Raw genomic sequence first — 22,455 nt, forward strand, 5'->3', positions numbered from 1 at the left:
ATCTGTGGGGGGTGTGCTCGGCAGATGCCTCTCCTCTGTAGCATGCGGTGCTGGAGGGGAAGAAGGGGCCTCGGGGTCAAATCCAGGAGAGCCCGGGCGTCGTGGGGACCTGGAGGCCTGACGGTGTGCAGTCCTCCCGGGCCTGGGCCTTCCACTCACCCAGCCCCGGGCAGGGCCCCTCGGGAGGATGGTGGATGTCGCCTCCCCAGCTAGGCCAGCCATGGAGTCCGAGGCACGGCGAGGGACGGAGAGCCCTGGCCATTCGTAACCAACGGTCGGCAGGCGGCGGGGCGTGGCAGGGCGGTGAATCAGCACTGGCGGAGAGGACGCGGCGCGCCCGCCCGACTGGGGTCCCCGGCAGCCGCGGGGCTAGGCCCCTCCCCCGCCCGCGCGCCACGCCCGCTGGGAAATGTAGTCTCGACCGCCCCTTTGTCCTTGGTCTCCCTGAGGCGGCAACCTGAGGCGGGGAGAACTACAACTCCCAAGGGCCCACGCGCCAGAGGCCAGGCAAGGTGTGTGTGGGGGGGGGAGGGGGAAAGGGTGGGGGGAGGGTAGAAACGGCTGTGGCGAAAGAACCTGGGTCTGTCGAAGAAAGAAGGGCGTTGGAGAAGAGCGGAGGAAGTGTGCGAGAAGGGGACACGGAGCAAAGGCCGGCGAGCCGCACCCGGTGGGGAGCGGAAGCGAGGCCCGGGCGCGGCTCTCCGGCGCGGGGCGGGGCGGGGCTGGCCGGGGGCGGAGCTCGCGGCGGGCGGGGCGCCGACGTCACGCGGGGTGGGCGGGGCCTCAGGGGGTTGTCCGCCCGCGGCACGCACAGCCGCCGCAGCCGCCTCGCGCCCGGTCCCGCGGTCGCAGCTCTCGCCGCCTCCTCGCCTCCGCCGCCTCCAGCAGCAGCAGCAGCAGCAGCAGCAGCAGCAGCAGCAGCAGCTCGCTTCGTGAGTCGGGTCTCTCCGGCACTCGGCTTCCAGCCCCGCCTCAGCCGTCCTCCAGGTCTCCTTCCTCCGGCCCGATCCAGCCCGCGAAGATGGTGGACCGCGAGCAACTGGTGCAGAAAGCCCGGCTGGCCGAGCAGGCGGAGCGCTACGACGACATGGCCGCGGCCATGAAGAACGTGAGTGTCTCCTCCCCTCCCCCCCGCCGCGCCCGGCCTCCCCCCGGGGGGCTCCGGCCCGGGCGGGGGCGGCGTGCAGGCTCGCCGGGGCCGGGGGGTGGGGGTGGGGGGGTGGCGCGGCCGCTCCCCGGGGTCCCCGGGGCCGGGCGGGGCGGCCGGGGCGGGGGCCGGGGGGTGGGGGGGTCTCCGCGCCTCCTGGTCCAGCGGGGACCCGAGTGTGTGAGGGGGGGGCCGCGCGCGCATCCTTTGTGCCCCGCTTCCCCTCCTCCAGCCCGGGCGTGGGGGCGGGGGACCGCATGGATGCGGTTCCTCTTTCTCTCCCTGGTGTCTGGGCGGCGCCTTTCCCATTCACTCGGCAGGTCTCCCCGTTTCCCGCCCCCCCACCCCCAGCGGCCCCCCTCCCCCGCTGCCTGCCCCTGACGGATCCTCTCCCGGGGGGGGGGGGGGAAGAACCGAGTGCAGGATCGAAACCTCGCTCTCACGGTTCTCTTAACAAAAGGCCCCTCTTTATTATTTTTTTCCTCCATTCCCCTCTGGCCTCCACGAAGGGTAGGGGGACATTTGTCTCGCTGGCGTTTTCATTGATCGCTCTCCACATGCCCATCTCCATTTTCCATCAGTGGTTTTTTTTTTTTTGTATCCGAAAGGGTAGGTATATGCCTTTAAAATAAAGCCCGTGAATGGGAGCCCACTGGTTCCATGTCTACAGATCCTGCTTTTCTCTAGCATGCAGGCACGCGGCGGCCGAAAATACCTCTTTTAAGTTGGAGGAAAAAAAAAAAAAGAATACAGGTATTCGGTCGGATCTGATACTGCAAACAAAAGCGGTGGTGGGAGGCAGGCTCAAGTCGTTCTAGAAGATTCTGCATTTGTCATATTGCAGAGAGCCTAGACTGGGTGGAGGGTGGGAGGAGTTACTTTAAGGGGGGGATATTTTTTGTTGTTGTTGTTTTAGATACATCTGAGGCTCTAAAACATTTTAAGCGAATGCATCCTCAGGCCGATAAGGTTAATCTCCAGTTGTCACTTTTTTTTTTTTTTTTTTTTTTGTCTGGGATGCATATTTTTTCCAGTGTTGCACCATTTTCTTAGTAATACTAATGAGATGTTAGAGGAGAGGGGAAGAATCAAATATTATAAAATGAAACATGGAAAAAATTAATTTAGTCTTCCCATTACCTTAATATCGATCTTCCTGCCTTATGTAACAAAGATTTTTAAAATGCAGTTCCAGTGTGAAGTGAATGCTGGCGCATGTACTTTCATGTTAAATGCTCTAAAGCCGAAATATTACAGATTAATTTTTTAAATAACTTTATTAGTTTTTGCAAGGTTTCCTAATTAAGCCAGCTACCAAAACAATTTTTTCTTTTATTAAAGAAAAATAATTGATTCTGAATTGGGAATACTGCTACAGTTGCTGTTTTATCATGTGTTTATGCTGAAATGATACAAGTTGGACCTTTAGTAGGTACCCACTATTGGAAATAGCTTTTAATTCATGTTATTCAGGCTAATTTTTCTACATTTCCAGTTTCACAGGAAGGCAGGAGTGACCTCGCACCTATACCCATAACAACCCAGTGATGTCACACACAATGACACAGCCTGCAATGCACCTAAGGGCTGCTAGGGAGTTTGCAAATGGCATTTGTCCAAGGTAATGCAGAAATTAGTTGATAAGTCAGGTGAAACCAAGCTCTTCATCTTCTACCAGATAAAAATCAGGTCCAAAAAATACAGATTTCATTTACTCTCAGACAGGTAAAGGTGTGACCTTTAGGTATGCCTAATTCAGTGTCTTATATTCAATTGTCTTTAACAAAAGTTCCTAAGGTGATTTCGTATTTTCTTCAGACATATCTTATATCTTGTTCTTGAAATTTGGCAAATATGGAATAAAATAATTTTTAAACAGGAACATATTTCTGACCATAGAGTGAGGAATATAATAAGTGATTGCAAGTAATTAACTAGATGGGTTTTAATAAAAACCTTGAAAAATGTTGGCTTCCTACTGGGTTATTTGCAGTATGGTTAGGGAACATTAGCAAGTGCTTGTTGAGATCCCAAGTTAGGAAGACTGTCTTTTAGTATTTGCTCCTTGACTATGGGAAGAACAGAATAGCTTGTAAGATAAAAGACTTTTTTTTTTTTTGATCAAACCTAGTTGTTGAAAAGGGTTAGTTCTAACTCATTTTTCTTACTTGCACAGTTGAGTATTATTAAGGAACATAGTAGGTGCTTCAAAAATGCTAACTACTGCACAGCTGTTTCTGACCAGTTGAGGAAAGTCACTGGGGCCGGTGTGTAGTGTAGTAGCTAAATCCAATCCCCAGTACTGTACCAGTGGGGGAAAAACTGACCCTAAAGTGTTAGGCTTGCCAGGCAGTGCTCTGCCACTTGAGCCACCCTCCCTTTTAAAATAAAAATTTTAGGAAGTCATCAAGGAGGACTTGAAAAGTACAAAGAAAAAAAGTTCAGGGGCTGGGAGTTTGGCCTAGTGGTAGAGTGGTTGCCCAGCATGCACGAATACCCGGGTTCAATTCCTCCATACCACATGTATAGAAAAAAGCCGGAAGTGGTGCTGAGGCTCAAATGTAGAGTGCTAACTTTGAGAAAGTCCAAGGACAGTGCTCAGGCCCTTAACTCAAGCCCAGAACTCGGGGGGGGGGGGGGGGGGGGGAAATTCAGTATTAGCACTTGAGTTCTTATGGAAGGCTGACATCTTGATAGGAAGGTTAAAAAATGAATTTGAATTTAGGGGAATTATCCTGGTAATGACAGTGCTGGAATGTTCAGAGGGGTAGTTTTATGTGGCGAGTAGAGTAGAAATGTTATATAGGTAGGTAGTTCTGGAGGTAGCCTGAAAACCCAGATCCTTCCTACATAGTAGACAACATCACTAATTCCTCCTTATCTACACTTTGTTAACTACTGTCCAAAATATGAAATAGAATAGTCTTATATAACATCACAGGCTGAGCATTGCTTTGTCATTAGTTATTATTGATCCCTTAGTGTGTCTAATTTACAGGTGAAACTTGATAGGTGTGTGTGTAGAAGGAAATGGTAGGTACCGTGTTGGAGACCTCAGTAGTGGGCATCCCCTGCAGGGGCCTTGAACATAATTCCCCCTGGCAAGGAGGGTTACCATGAAACTGCCTTGTCCTTGGGCAGCCTCCTGAGATGGAAATATTAAGTTGAACCCTAGTACTTGCTGTGGGGAGGGAAGCTTCTAGACCACTAGTTTTCTTAAAGCAATTCTCGCTGGCTAGTGGCAAGAGTGGCAAATGGCCATCATTATTGTGTATAAACAAATCTCAGGGCATCAGTAGACAATAAAGCCTTCCTATCTGCAGGTCTTCATGTCTCTGTCAGCTCTTCCCGGAGGCAGAATCGATAGCCATTATCACTAATGGAGTAATGATGCCTCTGGCTCTCAGGTGAAGCCCTGCCTGTGTTTGGAATTGTTCTCTTTGGGGTACTTTCCAGGTGATAGCCTTCACAATGCCCAAATGGATGTAAAATGGTATTTTCTGATTTTAAAAACCTTTCATTCATTTTCTTGACTTAGGCTAGATAAAAGATGTTAAATGTGATACACATCCTAATTAACAGTGCTGGCGGGGCTTCTTTTTCTCCAGTATTTGGGGAAGCCTTATTTATTTATCTACTTAAACTCTGTAATAAGAGTGGAGAAGACTTTTCATTGAGTACTGTCATGTAACAAATCGCAAGCGGGCCATTGAATGGTGTTTAGTACATGCTACTGGTGTGTCTAGTTCACAACATAAGAAAATGCTATTTTAAACAAGTAAAATAGCTGGTGCACTTCAGAACGTGATTACCAATTCAGGAACGTATCGGGGGAGTGCCCGGCACAGTGGTAATTGGTTATCCCTTCGTCTTTGTGTCCCGGCATCTGAATCTTTTCAGCATAAATTAGCGAGGCTTGTATTGTACTGCCATTTAGAGAGCCATAGAGCTTAACAGCCACATGGTGCGTGCTCAGCCAAATGAGAGCAATTGATCTGGGATCTGAACAAACCATGAACTCTTCTAGAAATAGCAGTGTTGCTGCTCATCTTTACCCCCAGGCTGAATGTGTATCTTCTCCCTGGTCCTAGAAGAGGGGGCTCTTCCGCCTAGCCCAGGAAGCTGATGGTGTTAAGTGCCTAGTTTTGGTCACCTTGCTCACTAAGCGAGAATTCTACCCAGACCTATCCAGCTAAGCTATTATCTGTCAGAATATCTGAAAAAAGTCTGTATTCCTACAACACTCCATGTGCCATGGAAGAAAAAGCGAAGACCACTTTCAGAGACACATGGGAAAGAAATGGCTCTTCGTTTCTTCCTCACTGGGTTTTGAAGGGTGGGTTTACACTTGGCCTGGGTGCTGTACCTTTTGATCAAGGCTAGTGCTTTCCCACAACTCAGAACTATTTTTCTGTTATATTACCATTCCCAGATTTAAGTTTCAGTGCCACTTCTGGCCTTTTCATGCATGCTACACTACTCTTATCACTAAGCCAAGTCCCAACTATCTTTTGATTCTTTATACCACGAGTGTGTCTGTGACTGTTTTGTTTTATTTTTTTGGCAGTCCTGGGGCTTGACTCAGGTACTGTCCTTGAGCACTTTCACTCAAGGCTTGCACTGACACTTGAACCACAGCACCACTTCCAACCTTTTCTGTGTATGTGGTATTGAGGAATGGAACCCAGGGCTTCATGCGTGCTAGGCAAGCACTCTACCACTAGGTCACAATCCTGGCCCTGTGTGTACGTGTGTGTGTGTGTGTGGTTTTTATATAAAGACAGGTATCTAGCCAGGCACGTGGCTCATGCCTGTAATCCTAGCTACTCAGGATGCTGAGATCTGAGGATCAAGGTTCAAAGCCAGCCTGGGCACAAAGGACCTGAGACTCTTTATCTCCAGTGAACCTCTAGAAAATGAGAAGTGGGGCTTGGCTGAAGGGTAGGGCTGTGGCCTTGAGCTGAAGCGCTCAGGGACAGTGCCCAGGCCAGTTCAAGGCCCATGACCCACAAAAAGACAGTATCATCTTGCCCTCAGATTCCTAAGAGCTGCAATTACCAGGTATGTCACCTTGTCCAGCTGGTTTCATGATTTTGTAGAAGCAGTAAAGATTGTAGATCATAAAGAACATATGTATGGGCGCCAGGAGTGTGGCCTAGTGGTAGAGTGCTTGCCTTGCATGCACAAAGACCTGGGTTTGATTCCTCATTACCACATACACGGGGGGGAAAAAAGCTGAAAGTGGTGCTGTGGCTCAAGTGGTAGAGCTCTAGCGTTGAGAAAGTAAGGACAGTGCTCAGGCCCTGAGCTCAAACCCAGCACTGGCAAAAAAAAAAAAAAAGAACATATGCACGACTTTTTCTCCTATTTTTTTTAATTTTTTATCTTTTGCCATTCCTGGGCTTGAGCTCAGGGTCTGAGCACTGTCCTTGGACTTTCCTCAAGGCTAGTGTTCTACCCTGAGCCACCGCACCACTTCTGGCTTTTTCTGTGTATGTGGTACTGAGCAATCGACCTGGGTTCTTTGTGCATTCAAGGCAGGCACTCTACCACTAGGCCAAACTCCCAGCCCTTTTTCTCTTTAAAAGAGCTGGTGGCTGGGAAGCCAAATTGCCAGCAAGGTTTCACTTGTAAGAGGGTATCTGAAAACCATGCATGTGCACACACCAATCCTAGAGTTTGAACTCAGGTTTAAGTGCTGTCCTTAAATTTCTTTTGCTCAATCACTTGAGCTACAGACCCCCCTTCAACTTTTTTTAGGAAGTTAATTGGAGATGTGTCTTCTAGGCTTTCCTGCTTGTGCTGACTTTGAACCTTGATCCTCACATCTCACCCTCCTGAGTAGCTATGAGTATGAACATAAGCCACTGGCTCCTGGCAACATTTTTTCTTTCTTTCTTTCTTTCTTCCTTTCTTTCTTTCTTTCTTTCTTTCTTTCTTTCTTTCTTTCTTTCTTTCTTTCTTTCTTTTTATTTATTTATTTATTTATTTTGTGGGTCATGGGGTTTGAGCTCTACCTGGGTGCTGTCCCCAAGGCTACTGCCCTACCCTTGAGCCAAGCCCCACTTCCCATGTTCTAGAGGTTAATTAGAGATAAGAATCTCAAGTCCTTTTGTGCCTGGGCTGGCTTTGAACCTTGTCCTCAGATCTCAGCCTCCTGGGTAGCTAGGATTACAGGCCTGAGCCACTGCCCCCAGCTATTTTTTTTTTTTATGTGTGTGCCAGTACTGGGGTTTGAACTCAGGGCCTGGACACTGTTCTTGGACACATTTTGCTAGAGGCTACCACCCTGCCACTTAAGCTACAGCACCATTTCTAGCTTGTTCTGAGTATGTGGTACCAAAGAATGGAACCCAGGGCTTCGTACATGTTAGGTGAGTAACACCAGGCGACGCTCCTGGTTACTTATTCTAATATTTTGTGCTGTAGGGAGGCTTGAACTTAGGGCCTGGTGTTCTTGTTTGGCTTTTTCACTCAAGGCTAGCACTCTACCACTTGAGCAATACCCCTGCTTCTGCCATTTTACTGGTTAATTGGAAACAAGAGTCTCTTGGATTTGTTTTCCCAAACTGGCTTCAAACCAGGATTCCCAATAGGATTACAGGCAGGTATGAGCCACGAGTGCCTCACTGTAGACTTTAACATAATGTTTAAAAGAAAAAATCCCAACTAGCTGGATGTGGTAGCTCACACCTGTCATTATAGCTACTCTGGAGGCTGAGAGCTGAGGATCACAGTGCAAAGCCAGCCCGGGCATTAAAGACCTGAGACGCTCATCTCTAAGTAACCACCAGAAAAGTGCAAGTAGCACTGTGGCTCAAGGGGTAGGGATAAGTAGTACCCTTGAGCTGGGACAGTGCCCAGGCCCAGCGTTCAAGCCCCACCACCGACAAAAATAATCCCAATTACGAGGGGCTGCAGTGACACTGGGCCTTTCAGCAGGATTCACCCTCTTGCCAAGTATAGAGTAGGTGAGCAGTAGTAAGATGTTGAGAATGGCCAAGAGGCAGCCTGTGGAAGACTAAAAGGCAAGCCTCATTAGAATCAGTAGAGCTCAGCAGAATCTCTGCAGTTTTCTAAAAGGAATTACTGCTAGGACACGCAAAGCTGCCATTCAATATCCTGGGTCTAGGAAACAAAGGTACCTGTGGTGTTGGTACTTAGACGATGTAGAAACAGCCTTAAATTTATTTTTCTTGGTGCTGAGGGATGTACCCAGAACCTCACATGCCCAACACCTGTTGCAAAACTAAGTGACAACCCAAACCTCCTCCTCCTCAGTCTGTGTTTTGGATTTGGGATCATGTTGTGCTGCCCTCACTGGTCTCCAAGTCCTGCACTCAAGGATTCTCCTGTTTCAGCTTCCTAAGTATAAATACACCACCATGCCTGGCTAACCTTTTTTTTTTTTTTTTTTAAATTGTACCAGTCCTGAGGCTTGACACAGGAGGGTCTGGATGTACAGTGGCCCTTGTTTTTTTCACTCAAGGCTGGCATACTACCACTTGAGCCACAGCTCCACTTGACTTTTTGTGGGTTAGTTGACGATCACTGTGTTATGGACTTTTCTGCCAAGGCTGGCCTTGAACTGTAATCTCAGATCCTAGTATTCTTCAATTTCCCTTTCAGTGTTGAGCATGAAAGCTCAAGAATAGCACCCAGGTCCTAAGTGGAAGCCCAAGGACTGGCACAGGTAAAACATACATAGTGCTTAAGTAGAGTGCTTGCCTGATTCCTCCATATCACATAAACAAGCCAGAAGTGGTGCTGTGGCTCAAGTGGTAGAGTGTTACCCTTGAGCAAAAAAAGCTCAGGGACAGTACCCAGGCCCAGAGTTCAAGCCCCACATCCCAGCTTCACTGCACTTGGCAGTCTGTCTACATACAGTTTTGCTCTCCTGGTTCCATTGGGATTATTTACCATTTTGGAAGATAACTTTTTGTCTATCTAAAATTACCCCTTATTTACCACAGATGCTCCAATTACAAGCAAAATCGCTTTACCTTCACATTTGGCACCCTGAAGATGCAGTTTCTGAAGAAGGCATTTAATTCAGATTGCAGATCATTTGCTGCTTCCCTTGACTTGAAGAGCAGGGCCTGCCTTGCAGACTGCAAGTGCCATCAGCCTGTGCTCCCAGGAGAACTGGGGCCAGAGGGGTATGAGTGGGTGTGGCAGTGCCACCCCCGTGGGGCAGCACTCTGCTAATGTGAAGGTGCTGGACCTGATGATGTACAACTTGCAGTTCCAGCATGAAGTCATGCAGACAGGAGGAATATGGGTTCGAGGCCAGCCTCAGCTGAGACTTTTTTCTCAGTCCTGTGGGTTGAACTCAGTCCCTAAGCACTATCCGTGGGTTTCTCAAGGCTAGAGCTCTACCATTTGAGCCACAGCACCATTTCCTGCTTTTTCTATGTATGTGGTACTGAGGAATCAAGCCCATGTCTTTGTGCATGCTAGGCAAGCACTCTACTACTAGGCCAAACTACTAGGCCCCAGAGAAGACTCTTAAGTAGCAAAACAACAGGAACATACCTGAGATGTGTTATTTTCGTGAATAACCATATCAACTGAGCAGGCTGACAGTTCTACAGAATAACAACTAGATCTGCCTACTGAGGAAGGAAGGAAAAACAATACAGTAAATTTCATGCACTGACATGGAATTTAAAGCTTTTTTAACAAAACATTTCTGTTCATTCTCCAAGGCTTTTGGGGGGGGTCATAGGGCTAGAACTCAGGCTGGGCGCTTTCCTTGAGCTCCTCAGCTCAAGGTTACCACCCTACTCTTAGAGCCACAGCCCCATTTCCCATTTTCTAGAGATTAATTGAAGATAAGAGTCTCAAGTTCTTCAGTGCCAGGGCTGGCTTTGAACCACAATCCTCAGATCTCAGCCTTCTGAGTAGCTAGGGTTACAGAGTCACTGCCAGGCTGTATATCTGTAGATTCCTGCAGTGACAGAAATCTGCCTGTTGTGTGGGGTGTGGGACTCAGTGGTAGAATACATTCCTAGCTTTCAGGAACAGTGTAGTTTGGCTTTTGTTTTGTTTTTGAGCTTGATCTTGGCTTGGGCACTGTCCCTGAGCTTTTTCATTCAAGGCTAGCATTCTACCACTATGAGCTACTATGCCACTTCTGGTTTTCTGATTAGAGAAAAGAGTTTCATGGGTTTTCCTGCCTGGGCTGGAGTAAAAACCTTGATGATAATGATGATTTTTTTTTTTTTTTTTTTTTTTTTACATTACAGGTGTGAGCCACCAGCTCTTAGCTTTTTTGTTTGTTTTTTTGGATGGTGGAGGTGGTCCTACGGTTTGAGCTCAGGGTCTGCTTATCTGCCACAGGAACCACACCTTAACCCTCCCCCCCCCCTTTTTTTTTTCAACTTCAGGACTCGTACTTTATTACTTAAACCACAGCTCCACTTCTAGATTTTTGATGGTTAATTTGGATCTCAAGACTTTACTGGCTTCAGACCACAGTCCTCTGCCTCCTAGTAGCTAGGAATATGAGCATGGGAGAACAGCAAGTCTCATGCATATGTGCGTCGCGTAGGGCTTGAACTCTGGGCCTGAGCTCTTCAGCTCAAGGCTGCCAATCTACCCCTTGAGCCACAGCTCCGCCACTTCCGGCTTTCTGGTAGTTAATTGGAGATAAGATCCTCAGATCCACGCCCAGAAGAACCCTGCATTATGCTGCATTATGTGAGTCATAATGCTTGTCTGTAGTTTGACATTCACCATCACCTTGGGAATAACTTTTCCCCATCTAATTCCTCAATAGTTTTCAGTTGTTATTGCCAGTTTATAGATTAAAATGCTTACCTAAAGTTTGAGCTTAAGGTTATTTTCCTCCCCAAAGCTCAAGGCAATTGTCGTAGCTGGGTGCCGCTGACTACCTGATAATCCTACTCAGGAGGCTGAGATTTGAGGGGCATGGTTCACAGCCAGCCCGGGTGGGGGAAAAAATATATGAGAATTCGCTCCAATAAAACGTTCATACACATACGCGTGCGCGTGCTCGCGCACACACTAAAAATAAGCAAAAAACCCCACTAGAAATAGAGCTGTGGCTTAAATGTTAATGGTAAAGTGCTAGCTTTGAAGGGGGGAAAGGTTCCCTGAGTTCAAGGTCAGGACCTGCACAAAACAACAAAAAGGGAGAGGCCCAAGCTTGCTTCAAGTTGGTAGTACACCAGCTGTAGACCCAAATGCTGAGGGCCTAGTCTAGCTTCTGAATTGCAGCCTGAGTGACCCTTTTTTTGTGGGTCCTGAGGCGTCATGTCTGGGCCTGGGCGCTGCCTCTGAGCTCTTCAACTCAAGGATTCTGTCCTATCTTTGGGCCACAGCCCCTCTTCCCATTTTCTAGTGATCAATTCGAGGTAAGAGTCACATTCTGCGCCACTGCTCCTGGCTTGACTACCCCTTCTAGACAGAAGACAACCTGGAGCAATAGGGCAATTTAGAGAAGTAAACTGCGCCCCAGTTTTTTGCCAGTCCTGGGCTTAAGCTCAGGGCCTGAGCACTGTCCTTGGATTTTTCTCAAGGCTAGAACTCTATTACTTGAGCCTCAGCACCACTTCTGGCTTTTTCTATGTATGTGATACCAAAGAATTGAACCTGGGTCTTCGTGCATGCTAGGCAAGCACTCTACCACTAGGCCGAATTCCTGGCCCACCTTTTTTTTTCTTTTCTTTTTTTTTTTTTCCTGCCAGTCCTGGGCTTAAGCTCAGGGCCTGAGCCCTGTCCTTGGGATTTCTCAAGGCTAGAGCTCTACCACGTGAGCCTCAGCACCACTTCCTGCTATTTTCTATGTATGTGGTACCAAGGAATTGAACCCTGGTCTTCGTGCGTGCTAGGCAAGCACTGTACCAGTAGGCCAAACTCCCGGCCCACCCTTTTTTTTCTTTAAGGGAAAATTAGTCGTGTACTTTGGACCCAGAGTTCAGCATGTGCCACAGAAGCACTTGGTGGGTAAAAACAGCTTTGTGGTTTCGGTTGAAGACTAGATTTTTCCTCAGTTGATAGTTTGGGGCGGTGGAATCTGTTTTCAGTTTGCATGCCTGTTCCCAGATTCTCCAGTGGGGTAGATCCTCATGCTGTGTGACTGGCTGAGCATCTGCTCTCGACCTGTCCTGTTGAGCAGGTGACCTGTCCTGTTGAGCAGGTCGGTTACCCTGGCTGCTTCCTGGGTGGGGGTGGGAGGCACGGTAAGAAAGGGGCATTTCCAGCCACAAGCCTGTGCTCTGTCAATACCCTTGAAGCCTCTGTTCCATCCTTGCCAGTGCCTCCTTAGCTGATGCTTTTGGCCAGACTCAGCTCACAGAGGTAAAGAGAGACCTGCCATCTTGATGGGCCAACGTGCAGGATTGCTGGGAAGGAAGTGTCTACGGGTGGGGAGGGACCATTAGGACCATTTCTGCAAACAAAGTGGGCCACGCACTTCCTCCCTTAGATTGCTGTCATTCGACACACACTGAGAAGTGCCTTACAGTAGCGCGGTGAGTCACTGTTGACTCATGAGCAGGCTCCGAGGCTGGAGTGAGAGCTGAGGTATACAGACAGGCTGGGAGCAGCGATGCTGCTCAGAAAACCCAGAGGTGTGAGGGGCCGGGTTCAAAGCCACTGAGGGGAGGTGGTAGGAAGGTCCATGAGGCTTTACCTCCAATTAACCAGCAAACAGCTGGAAACAGAGCAGTGGCTTAGGTGTTAGAGCACTCCTTAATTAAAAAAAAAAACTCAAGAACAATGCTCAGGCCCTGAGTTCAAGCCCCAGGACTTAACCAAAAACAAAACAAAAAAACCTTTCGTTTATGAAGAAACTAGTAATTTGATAAGCTCAGAAATGGCCTGGGCTGGGAGCGTGGCCTAGTGGTAGAGCGCTTGCCTGGCATGCACAAAGCCCTGAGTTCTATTCCCCAGTACTGTATACCGTATGCCATATACCAGAAGTGGTACTGTGGCTCAAGTGGTAGGGAGCTGGCTAGTTAGCTTTGATAAAAACTGGAGGATATTGCCCAGGCCCTGAGTTCAAGCCCCAGGGACTTGGGGGGGGGGCTGTTTTAAGTTGCATGCATCCCTAAGCTTATTTATATGAAGCTCCTGTCTTGGGGTGGCCAAAACTTGATTTTCACAATTGTGGAGAGCTTTGCTTGACTACCTTCTACCTAGTACAGTGAGGTTGAGCCTTACAAACTTTGGTTGCCTCCCAGCCAATCTCCTTGCAGACTCTTCCAGAAATATGCAGCTCATACACAAATAATTCTGTAGTGGCAAGTAGGGTTCTGTGGTATAGCTATGCTGTAAACCAGCTGCTACTGGGTAGAAGGTCATTTAGGACTTTAGACGAAGACTTAGAAATAGTGGAGTGAGGAATGCAGATTCACAGGTTTTAAGAGCATTTGTGATTTTTTTTTTTTTTTTTTTTTTTGCCAGTCCTGGGCTTGAGCTCAGGGCCTGAGCACTGTCCTTGGACTTTCTCAAGGCTAGAGCTCTACCACTTGAGCCTCAGCACCACTTCCGGCTTTTTTCCTATGTATGTGGTACCGAGGAATCGAACCCGGGTCTTCATGCATGCGAGGCAAGCACTTTAACCACTAGGCCAAACTCCCGGCCTGCATTTGTGATTTTTGTGGTGACCCATGTTGTCCTCTGAAAGCTAGGGCTTCCTGAGCCGTTGTGCACACTTGTGATCCCGGTGTTTTAGGTCCAGCCTGTGCTACGTAGCAAGCTTTCTGATACAGCAATTAGCAATTTATAATGAAGTCAGACGGTTTTCTGTATATTTTCCTCTTCCTTAAATTTCCATTCTGGGTAAAGGATGCAGTTCAGTGATAGACTGCTTGCTTAGCATGAGAAGGGGAAAAAAGTGAAAAGTAGTATCTAAGCACTAAGATCAAGGGTATGTGCCACCACGTTTTGCTTATAGTGAGCTTATACACACTTTCTGTGGTATGTGGCAGCGCCCTACTGTGTCAGAGACTTTTACCTTAGAAGACACAAGATTGAAAGCCATAGAGCTTGGCATGGGATAGAGTTTTGCCTAGAAAGCAAGACAGCCTGAGTTCAAAATCTAGTAATGCCAAAAGGGGGAGGTTTAAAGCCATTAGAGTGGACTTCGGGTGTGTGTTAGCAAACCTGTAACATGAGTATAAGCAACCAATTTGTAGGGTAGTTAAGAATGTTGGACTTAGTCACTAATGTTAAGAAATCTGAAGTTTCTGTCTCTTCTCAGACCTTGAGCTTTGTTGTGAACATACTCTGGATTAAGACATTTGCCTAAATTGTTACTTTCTACCAAAATCTCCCAAGCTTCCTGTGCAATTTTGCTACCTTTAAGAACACCTATCTGAGCTAGGTGCCAGTGACTCATGTTGGTTAGCCTCGCTGTTCAGAAGGCTGAGAACTGAGGATTATGAGGTGGCCAGGCAGAAAAGTCCCACTGAGACTCTTATCTCCAGTAAATCTCTCAAAACCAGAACTGGTGCTGTAACTCAAGTGGTAGAGTGCCAGCTTTTAAGTACAAAGAAGCTCAAGGACAGCGCCCAGGCCCTGAATTTAAGCCCTTCAACCAACAAAAAGAATAATAAATACAAGAAAATAGTGACAATTACAGATTTTCCATTCTTTTTATATTTGAGATCTTTTGGTCAGTCACTTGACGTGTGACCTTGTCAAGGATGGAACCCGGGCTTCTCTTGTACTGGTCCTAGCAGCAACTCTGCTATACTGGTGGGGGTGAGGGGGCTTGAACTCTGGGCCTCCAGCTCTTCCTTGGCCTTTTAACTCTAGGCTGGCTTCTTACCACTTGAGCCATACATAGTTCCACATCCGGCCTTTTTGTGACTAACTGGAGATAAGAATCTCACAGATTTTCCTGTCTGCTGGGTTTGAGCCACAATCTGAGCCCCCAGGTCTCAGGCTCCTGAGTAGCTGGCCACCTTCCTAAGCAAGAACCCTTTTCAGAAAGTAAATTATACTTGCCACTGAGAAGATTACAATACTATATAGATTGTACCTTTCTAATTCCATCCAGTTAAGATAGGAAATTGGGGACCACTTAGCTGCTGGGGCTAGCAAGCTCTTTGCCGTTAAGTTGCAGCCCCGGTTCTGATCTAAGGGATGTTGTTTCTGTTTTTTCACATGCATGTGCACAGACACGTGCGTGTTGGTCTTGGGCTTGAACTCGGGGCGTGGACATCTGAGCTTTTTTACTCTAGTGGCTAGTAGTCTTGCCACTTAAGCCCCAGTTGTACTTCTGGCTTTTGCTGGTTAATTGGGAGTTACAAACCTCGTGAGCTTTTCTGCCTGATCTAGTTTTGAACTTCTAGTCCTTAGATCTCAGCCTCCTGAATAGCCAAGATTACAGGTGTGAACCACCAAAGCCCAGCTCTAAGGGAGTTGTGTCATTTTCTATTGGAATTTTAAAGAAGTTTTTCCTTACTTTTGAGCAGACCTTTTCGAACCAAAGGTTCCCCTCTAGTTTAGTTTTTCCCCAGCAGGGCCCATGTAAGTTCCACCTGTGGCTGAGTTGCCCTGTCTAAAGATGATGGTGGTGTTTCTTAATGTCACTGTTGCCCAAACTGTGGAGCCCAGCTGCCGCCTCCTGCAAGAGGAGACCTGGTGTGTAGTGCACTGGTGAGGTCATTGAGGCTTTAAATAGCCGCTGGCTCTTGGAATGGGGCCAGCGGGACTTAGGGGAAAGGCCAGAATTTGATCTGTGTGGCCTCAGGCATGCAAGCTTCTCTTGGCACTGCAGACTGACTTTAGGTTGTGCTGCTGCAGGCCGGGGTTCAGCTGCTGTACCAGAAACCACTGGGGCCTGGGAAGAGTACCCAGCATGCCCTCCGCTCTTGCTCAGTACCAGGTCCCAGCCCATCAGGGTTGGTCTCAAGAGTCTCATGGAAAGGGCAGACACCTGTTTGGCAAACAGGAACCAGAGAAAGGGAAGGCTCGCCTGTGGGCACCCTTTGCCCTGTGGGGGTGGCAGGGCCGGTGAGGTCTGAGGAGTGAGCCACAGTGGCCTCACAGAGAACTGGACCCTGGAGGAGCATCGCCGCTCATCTGCAGTGGCATTTCCACTGGGCACTGGCACAGGGCTGGGTGAATGCCTCTTCCCCGCGGGTACTGATGCAGTTCCTTCCCTCTCCTGTTCTAGTTTGGTGCCAGGGGAAAGGTTAGCTCACCAAAACCAGCCAGTTTAAGAGATGATCATGCAGGCACCGCTTTCTGGATATTGAGTGATGAGCATTCTTTACATGCATCATACATTGCTTGCAGCAAGCAGGAAAGTATGATTGGTTTGTCATCTCCATATATGTAACCATTAAATTAGTGGCTACTACCAGTTTCATGCTGTTGTCCCCAGCCTTGTCCCCTTACATAGGACTGTGGGGCTGGGGTATGGCAGGGTGAGGTGAGGTCAGGGCTCAAGCAGAATACTCCAGCCTTGAGTAAATAGCCAAGCAAGAGCTTGAGGCCTTGAGTTCAAGCCCCAGTGTCAGCACGTGCGCACACAATCTGCTTTCCCCCTCCCTTTTGCATTGCTTATCATCTCCCCAAGTTACTAAAACACGACCGTAGTCCCGCAAAATAAATCCCTCAGACAAAACTGTTGACTTGGCAGTGTAGAGAAGAATTTGACTTCTGTATTTTCCCCACTGTCATTCCCCCTGCACCGAGCTTCTCTTTCCCGTCGACCCCTTGGCTCCTCTGGTAGGTGTGTCCTGGTGTGTGGGGCCTGTGACATCATCAGCGCTGTAACAAGTCATCCTCTCCTCCTGCAGGTGACAGAGCTGAACGAGCCGCTGTCCAATGAAGAGCGAAACCTCCTCTCCGTGGCCTACAAGAACGTGGTTGGGGCGCGCCGCTCCTCCTGGAGGGTCATCAGCAGCATCGAGCAGAAGACGTCGGCGGATGGCAATGAGAAGAAGATAGAGATGGTGCGCGCCTACCGCGAGAAGATCGAGAAGGAGCTGGAGGCCGTGTGTCAGGACGTGCTGGGCCTGCTGGACAGCTACCTGATCAAGAACTGCAGCGAGACCCAGTACGAGAGCAAGGTGTTCTACCTGAAGATGAAAGGGGACTATTACCGCTACCTGGCCGAAGTGGCCACCGGCGAGAAGAGGGCCACGGTGGTGGAGTCGTCGGAGAAGGCCTACAGCGAGGCCCACGAGATCAGCAAGGAGCACATGCAGCCTACCCACCCCATCCGATTGGGCCTGGCTCTGAACTACTCCGTCTTCTACTATGAGATCCAGAACGCCCCGGAGCAAGCGTGCCACTTGGCCAAGACGGCCTTCGACGACGCCATCGCTGAGCTCGACACTCTGAACGAGGACTCCTACAAGGACTCCACCCTCATCATGCAGCTGCTCCGTGACAACCTAACGCTCTGGACAAGCGATCAGCAAGACGACGACGGTGGAGAAGGCAACAATTAAGGCCCCAGGTGGACTGGCAGCGCACGCCGATGCTACTACTGCAGTCTTTATTTTTTTTCCCATGAGTTGGGGGTCGGGTGGGGGGGGGAAGGGAGGGCTCACCTTCCCAGGGAGAAACCCACGACCTGTCCTGTCTTTGATTGCCTCTTTTGACATTTTTGCCAAAATACCACTAGTGGAAAGTCAGGCTAGCTGTGCTGGAACTGGAGTAGCACCTCACAGAGGCATCCAGGTTGTTCTGTAGGTTCGTGCAAGGGGAGCGGTCTGTCTAACTTATTGCCAGGTGATAGGATGTCAGGGTGAAGAAGCATAAATGGGTGGCCCTCAGTCAGTGAGTTCTGTGGTTCCAGTAAGGAGTTTTATGTTCATGCACTCTTGTCTTCAGTTTCCGGTACTTCCTGCCCATGTGAGCTCCTTAGCTGTGCTTTCTTTCAGAGTGTACGCTGCTGACAAAGCCTAGTTCATCCCCAGCCGACAGTCTTGAGCCTAAGGTATTCTCTACCTTACACTTCCCTGCCTGGCCGGTGACAGTATTAACACTAAGTTGCAGTTGACAGTATTTCTGCGTTACAGCCACATGTGACACCCAGCCATCGGTTGTGAGCTTTCCTTTGCTGCTGCATTGGCTTTGCAGGGGCCCTCACTCGCCGCTTCCAGGTTGGTGTTGCTGTCTGTCTGTCTCTATCTCTTCCCCATCTCCCTCCTGGGCTGGAATACCTGCCTGAGGAGAATCGAGGTGACTCTTCGGTTTGGTTTACAGGTGCTTGGCAAGTGGCTGAGTCCTTCCTTCCTTCCTTCTACCATATACGTCCACCACAAAAGTTGTTGGTAGTTTCAGCAGAACTGTTAAACACACACCACCAGAGTCAAGGGGCCTCGGGTCTGTCTGTCCTTCTGGTGGGATGTTTTCAGAAGAGCTCAGGCCCCTCGGGGATCACACTGCCATTTGCTCCTCTGCACTCCCCCGTGCCCCAAGTCTTCCTCACTGTGCCATGGGCTAGGCACACAGGGGACTTGGGAGGCCACTGGCCTGGAGAGGCCAGGTGGGCTTTCTAGAAAGTGGATGGTGCTGTATGGCAAGTCTGGAGCTAGAGCACCAGCTGGGAGGAGACCCCGTCACAAGCAGCTGTCTGTTTGGGAGCCTGGGAAGTTTCTTCTCCCTGAGTGACTCGGTCCCTGTCTTCATCAGGTAGTGAGGGCGGGAGCGCCTATGTCCTGTCTCACAAAACTTGTCTTCTTACCGACAGAGTAGGAGATGTCACCTGTCTGCAGTCTGTGCGCATACATAGTTGAAGGAGACGCTGGCATGGCTGTCTGCTGGTTCATTTGCTAGCTGCAGGCCCCTGGGCTTTCTCCTTTGGATCGTGTGTGTGAACACGACCTCTCCCAGGCAGAGTGCAGTCGGTGAAGGGACTTCTCAAGGTGGCGCACAGGACTGCCAGCCACTCTCTTGTTTAGGTAAGGAGAGTAAGTAATAATGGAGGAGAGCGGCCAGTGTCTTCACCAGTACCGGAATCAAGCTTCCTATTAAAAATAGGTGTGTGTGACTGGGAATGGGGACTGGCGGCCCAGGGCCGTGACTTTCCTTCCCTAGGGCCCTCCCACGGAGGCCCACAGAAGGACCAACTGGAGAAAACTTGGCTGTGTCTGTGCCCACAGAGGCTGGGGTCACTGTCGTGGGTGGAAAGCACACGGGGGTGGTTAGCTCTGACTCATCTTGGCGTCCAGTGAGCAGTGTCGTGTCCTTCCTTGTAGTGTTTGGAAATGACTTACTGGAATTACAAAACCCTATTTTTCCTTTAAATTTCAGCTTTGGCTCTGGCTGCTTTTCAGAAATAACGCAAGATAAAATCTTAAGTGAGGGCTGGGACTGAAGAGGGAATGGGAGGCTTGCTAAATAAGCAGCTTGAATGGTTTCTTTCTTTCCTTTCTCTTTAAAGAAATGCACTTGCCTATGCTCCTGTCGTTCCAGTGAGATGATGACTCCTCCATTACTATCGATACCATATTGTGCATGCTAGTGTTGTGTTTCTATACAGTAGCTTGAACTTGATTAACTTATACTGTAGGTGTTATGTATTCCTAAGACAAAAGAAAAAAAAATGACTTCAGTCTTCAAATTTTTTAAAGTTTTTTAATTTAATTTTTTTTTCCTTTGGGGGTAAAGTTTGCTCTACCAAATAGTGATTGTAACAAATTGATCTGTTTTGGATGTTGCTATAGTGACATGCAGTTATATATTTTGTTTTTTGGGGGGGAGGGGCAAAAGCAACACCAGTGTTAGTTTAATCTTAATGTCTGGTGTCAGTCACAGTGAAATGATAACTTCCAGTTAGGAGAACACGACTTGGTTCTCTGAACGAGCCTTCGTGCTTTTTGTCATGTTACGCAGTGAACTCTTTTTAAGGTCTGCTCAGTGATTCTTTTTCCAGCTCCGTGTTTCTCGAAGGAATTATTTTGCACACGGACCATTCTTAGCAGTTTTCCTCAGTGATGGAATATCATGAATGTGAGTCATTATGTAGCTGTCGTACATTGCGCAAATAAAATTACAGATCTGATCTTGGTGGCCCAGGCTGCATTTAATGAGCTTAGCTTGTTCTCTGCGTCTGAAGGTTTGATTGGGTGTGGAGTGCAGAGCCCCGAGTTCCATCCCCACTGCAAGATGGGTGCTCTGCAGGTGGAGTCAGGAAGATCCCAAGTTTAAGGCTACTTAGAGGGGGGTAAGAGTGGGAGGCTCTACACTGGTGCTGTGGCTCACACCTGTAATCCTAGCTACTCAGGAGGCTGAGATCTGAGGATCAAGGTTCAAAGCCAGCCCAGAAACAAAAGGACCTGACTCTCCAATTAACCTCTAGAAAATGGGAAGTAGAGCTTGGCTCAAGGGTAGGGTGGTAGCCTTAAGCTGAAGAGCTCAGGCCCAGACCCAGGGGTAGGTCGGTAGACTCTAAGAGTTGTACATTTGAAGCACTGTTCTTACGTTCCAGGAATAGAAATGGGCTCATCTGCATTGGGTGGCTTGGCTCGGCCACCCTGAGTGCGCCACTGCCAGCGAGGCTGTGGGACTAACAGTGAGGAGGGCCTGGGTGGGGTCCTGCTGACCCCAGGCTGCTGCTGCCCTGGGAGCCGAATAGAACTGGCCCATGTGCACATAGCCCTGTATTCTTCACTGATGGCAGAAACCAAACAGACTGAAACACGGCAAGAGCTGACAAAGAAGGGGGACACGCCTGGAAGTCACTGCTGAGGTTTGGTTTACATCCCCATTGCTGCAGGGTGAGACCCTGGTGGTGCGGGGGTGGGAACCTGCCAAAAGTATTGGCCCAGACACTGGTAAATGGGACTTGAACTCGGGTGTCATACTCTCACTTGGCTTTTCCCTCAAGGTTGGTATTTTCCTTCTTTAGCTGGGGCTGTCTTTTCTGCCAGCCTGGTTTTGAACCGCTGTTTTCCAGATCTGGGTATCTTGAATCGCTAGTACTACAGGCGTGGATCACCAGGGCCTGACTTAGTTCTTATTGTTGTGAGATGGTATTGTGTTTCCCAGGCTGTTCTCATACTATGAAACCAAGTGGTCTTCTGCCCCCCACCCCCCAGTTGTTGGAATTATAAGAACATACCTCTGCACCCAGTTCTTCAGTTTCAAGATTTTCCTAGGCCACGTGTATGAGAGCATGCCTGTAATCCCAGCACTTGCTGAGACCCCAGTTAGGCATGATGCCTCAAGAATGTAATCCTAGCTACTCAAGAGGCTGAGATCTGAATGAAGATCGAGGTTCAAAGCCAGGCTGGGCACTAAAGAGCATGAAATTCTTCGCTTCAATTAATCACTAGAAAAAAGGAGAAGTGGGGCTGTGGCTCAAGGGCTAGGGCAGTAGCTGTGAGCTGAAGAGCTCAGGGACAGCGCCCAGGCCCAGAATTCAAGCCCCGGGACCAACAAAAGGTGGCGGGGGAGGAAATGGAGCCAAGTGCCCGTTGCCCATCCTGTAATCCTAGCTACTCAAGAGGTTGAGGACTGCGGTTCAAAGCCGGCCCAGGCATGAGAGTTTATGAGACATCTCCATAGTCACCAGAAAACTGGAAGTGGCATTGTGGCACCAAGTGTTAGAGTACTAGTCTTAAAACAGTATAGTTTCAGCATCTTTAAGGACTTAAAAAGTCGTTTAGTCACCTGGATTCCCAGCTGCTTCCATGCTAGGATTATAGATGTACATCTCTGGGTCAATGTGTTAGAAAGCTTGTTATAACCAGTAAAAGGTGTCCTACTGTCTTTCAGGCCAGGCGTAGAGTTCATTCCAAGAATCGTTGGGAATAGAGGCCATAATTGAGGTGATCCCGTGCCAGGAACTTAAGAGTACCGCACATACATAGTTGCTGTTTGCCTGACGTTTGGGGGAACACTGGACAGCTGGGCTATTTCTGTGCAATTACTACATGTGTTGGCCTCCCCAGCCGTCAGCTGAAACTGTACACTGCCTCGTGGTGATCGGAGTGGCTAAGAATGGCCTGGGTCTCCAAGCAACCTTCTGAAAACTCACTCATTCTCCTGTGGTTCTGAGCATTGACGTTACATAGCCACCGGCCCAGTCAGAACATTTCAGGACTCGGAGATGTGTGACTCAAAGGTAGAGTCATGAGCAAAAGTGGTGAATACAAGCTCAAGGCCCTGAGTTGAGTGCACATACTCCAGGTTATTAAGTTACCCGGTTACCCATAATTTGGAGACCATCAAAGGAGTCGTTTGTTTTAGGGGCTTGAACTCAGGGCTGCAAGCCCAGCTTTTCAGTCTGGGAAGGCACTCTACTATTTGAGCTATACTTCCACCTAGCTTCTTGATAATTCATTGAAAATAGTCTCATGGACTTTACT

At 48.7% G+C, this 22,455-nt stretch overlaps 1 protein-coding gene across 1 annotated transcript; it reads left to right on the forward strand.

Moving 5' to 3' along the window:
* Nucleotides 1-813: 813 nt before the first annotated feature.
* Ywhag (tyrosine 3-monooxygenase/tryptophan 5-monooxygenase activation protein gamma) lies at nt 814-20,147 on the forward strand. Its single transcript, XM_090324336.1, has 2 exons — nt 814-1,108; nt 16,930-20,147. Exons 1-2 carry the CDS (start codon nt 1,022-1,024, stop codon nt 17,584-17,586), a joined length of 744 nt encoding a protein of 247 aa, XP_090180462.1. The 5' UTR covers nt 814-1,021; the 3' UTR covers nt 17,587-20,147.
* The last annotated feature ends 2,308 nt before the right edge of the window (nt 20,148-22,455 follow it).

Source organism: Megascapheus bottae, chromosome 34, assembly GCF_031878675.1.
Source record: "Megascapheus bottae isolate mThoBot1 chromosome 34, mThoBot2.hap1, whole genome shotgun sequence".
Taxonomy (NCBI): domain Eukaryota; kingdom Metazoa; phylum Chordata; class Mammalia; order Rodentia; family Geomyidae; genus Megascapheus; species Megascapheus bottae.

Excerpts from the sequence above, each read along its gene's own strand:
- Ywhag (XM_090324336.1), top strand. The coding sequence starts at position 1,022 with ATGGTGGACCGCGAGCAACTGGTGCAGAAAGCCCGGCTGGCCGAGCAG. Across the intron at positions 1,109-16,929 it reads TGGCCGCGGCCATGAAGAAC|GTGACAGAGCTGAACGAGCC; the intron begins GTGAGTGTCTCC and ends CTCCTCCTGCAG.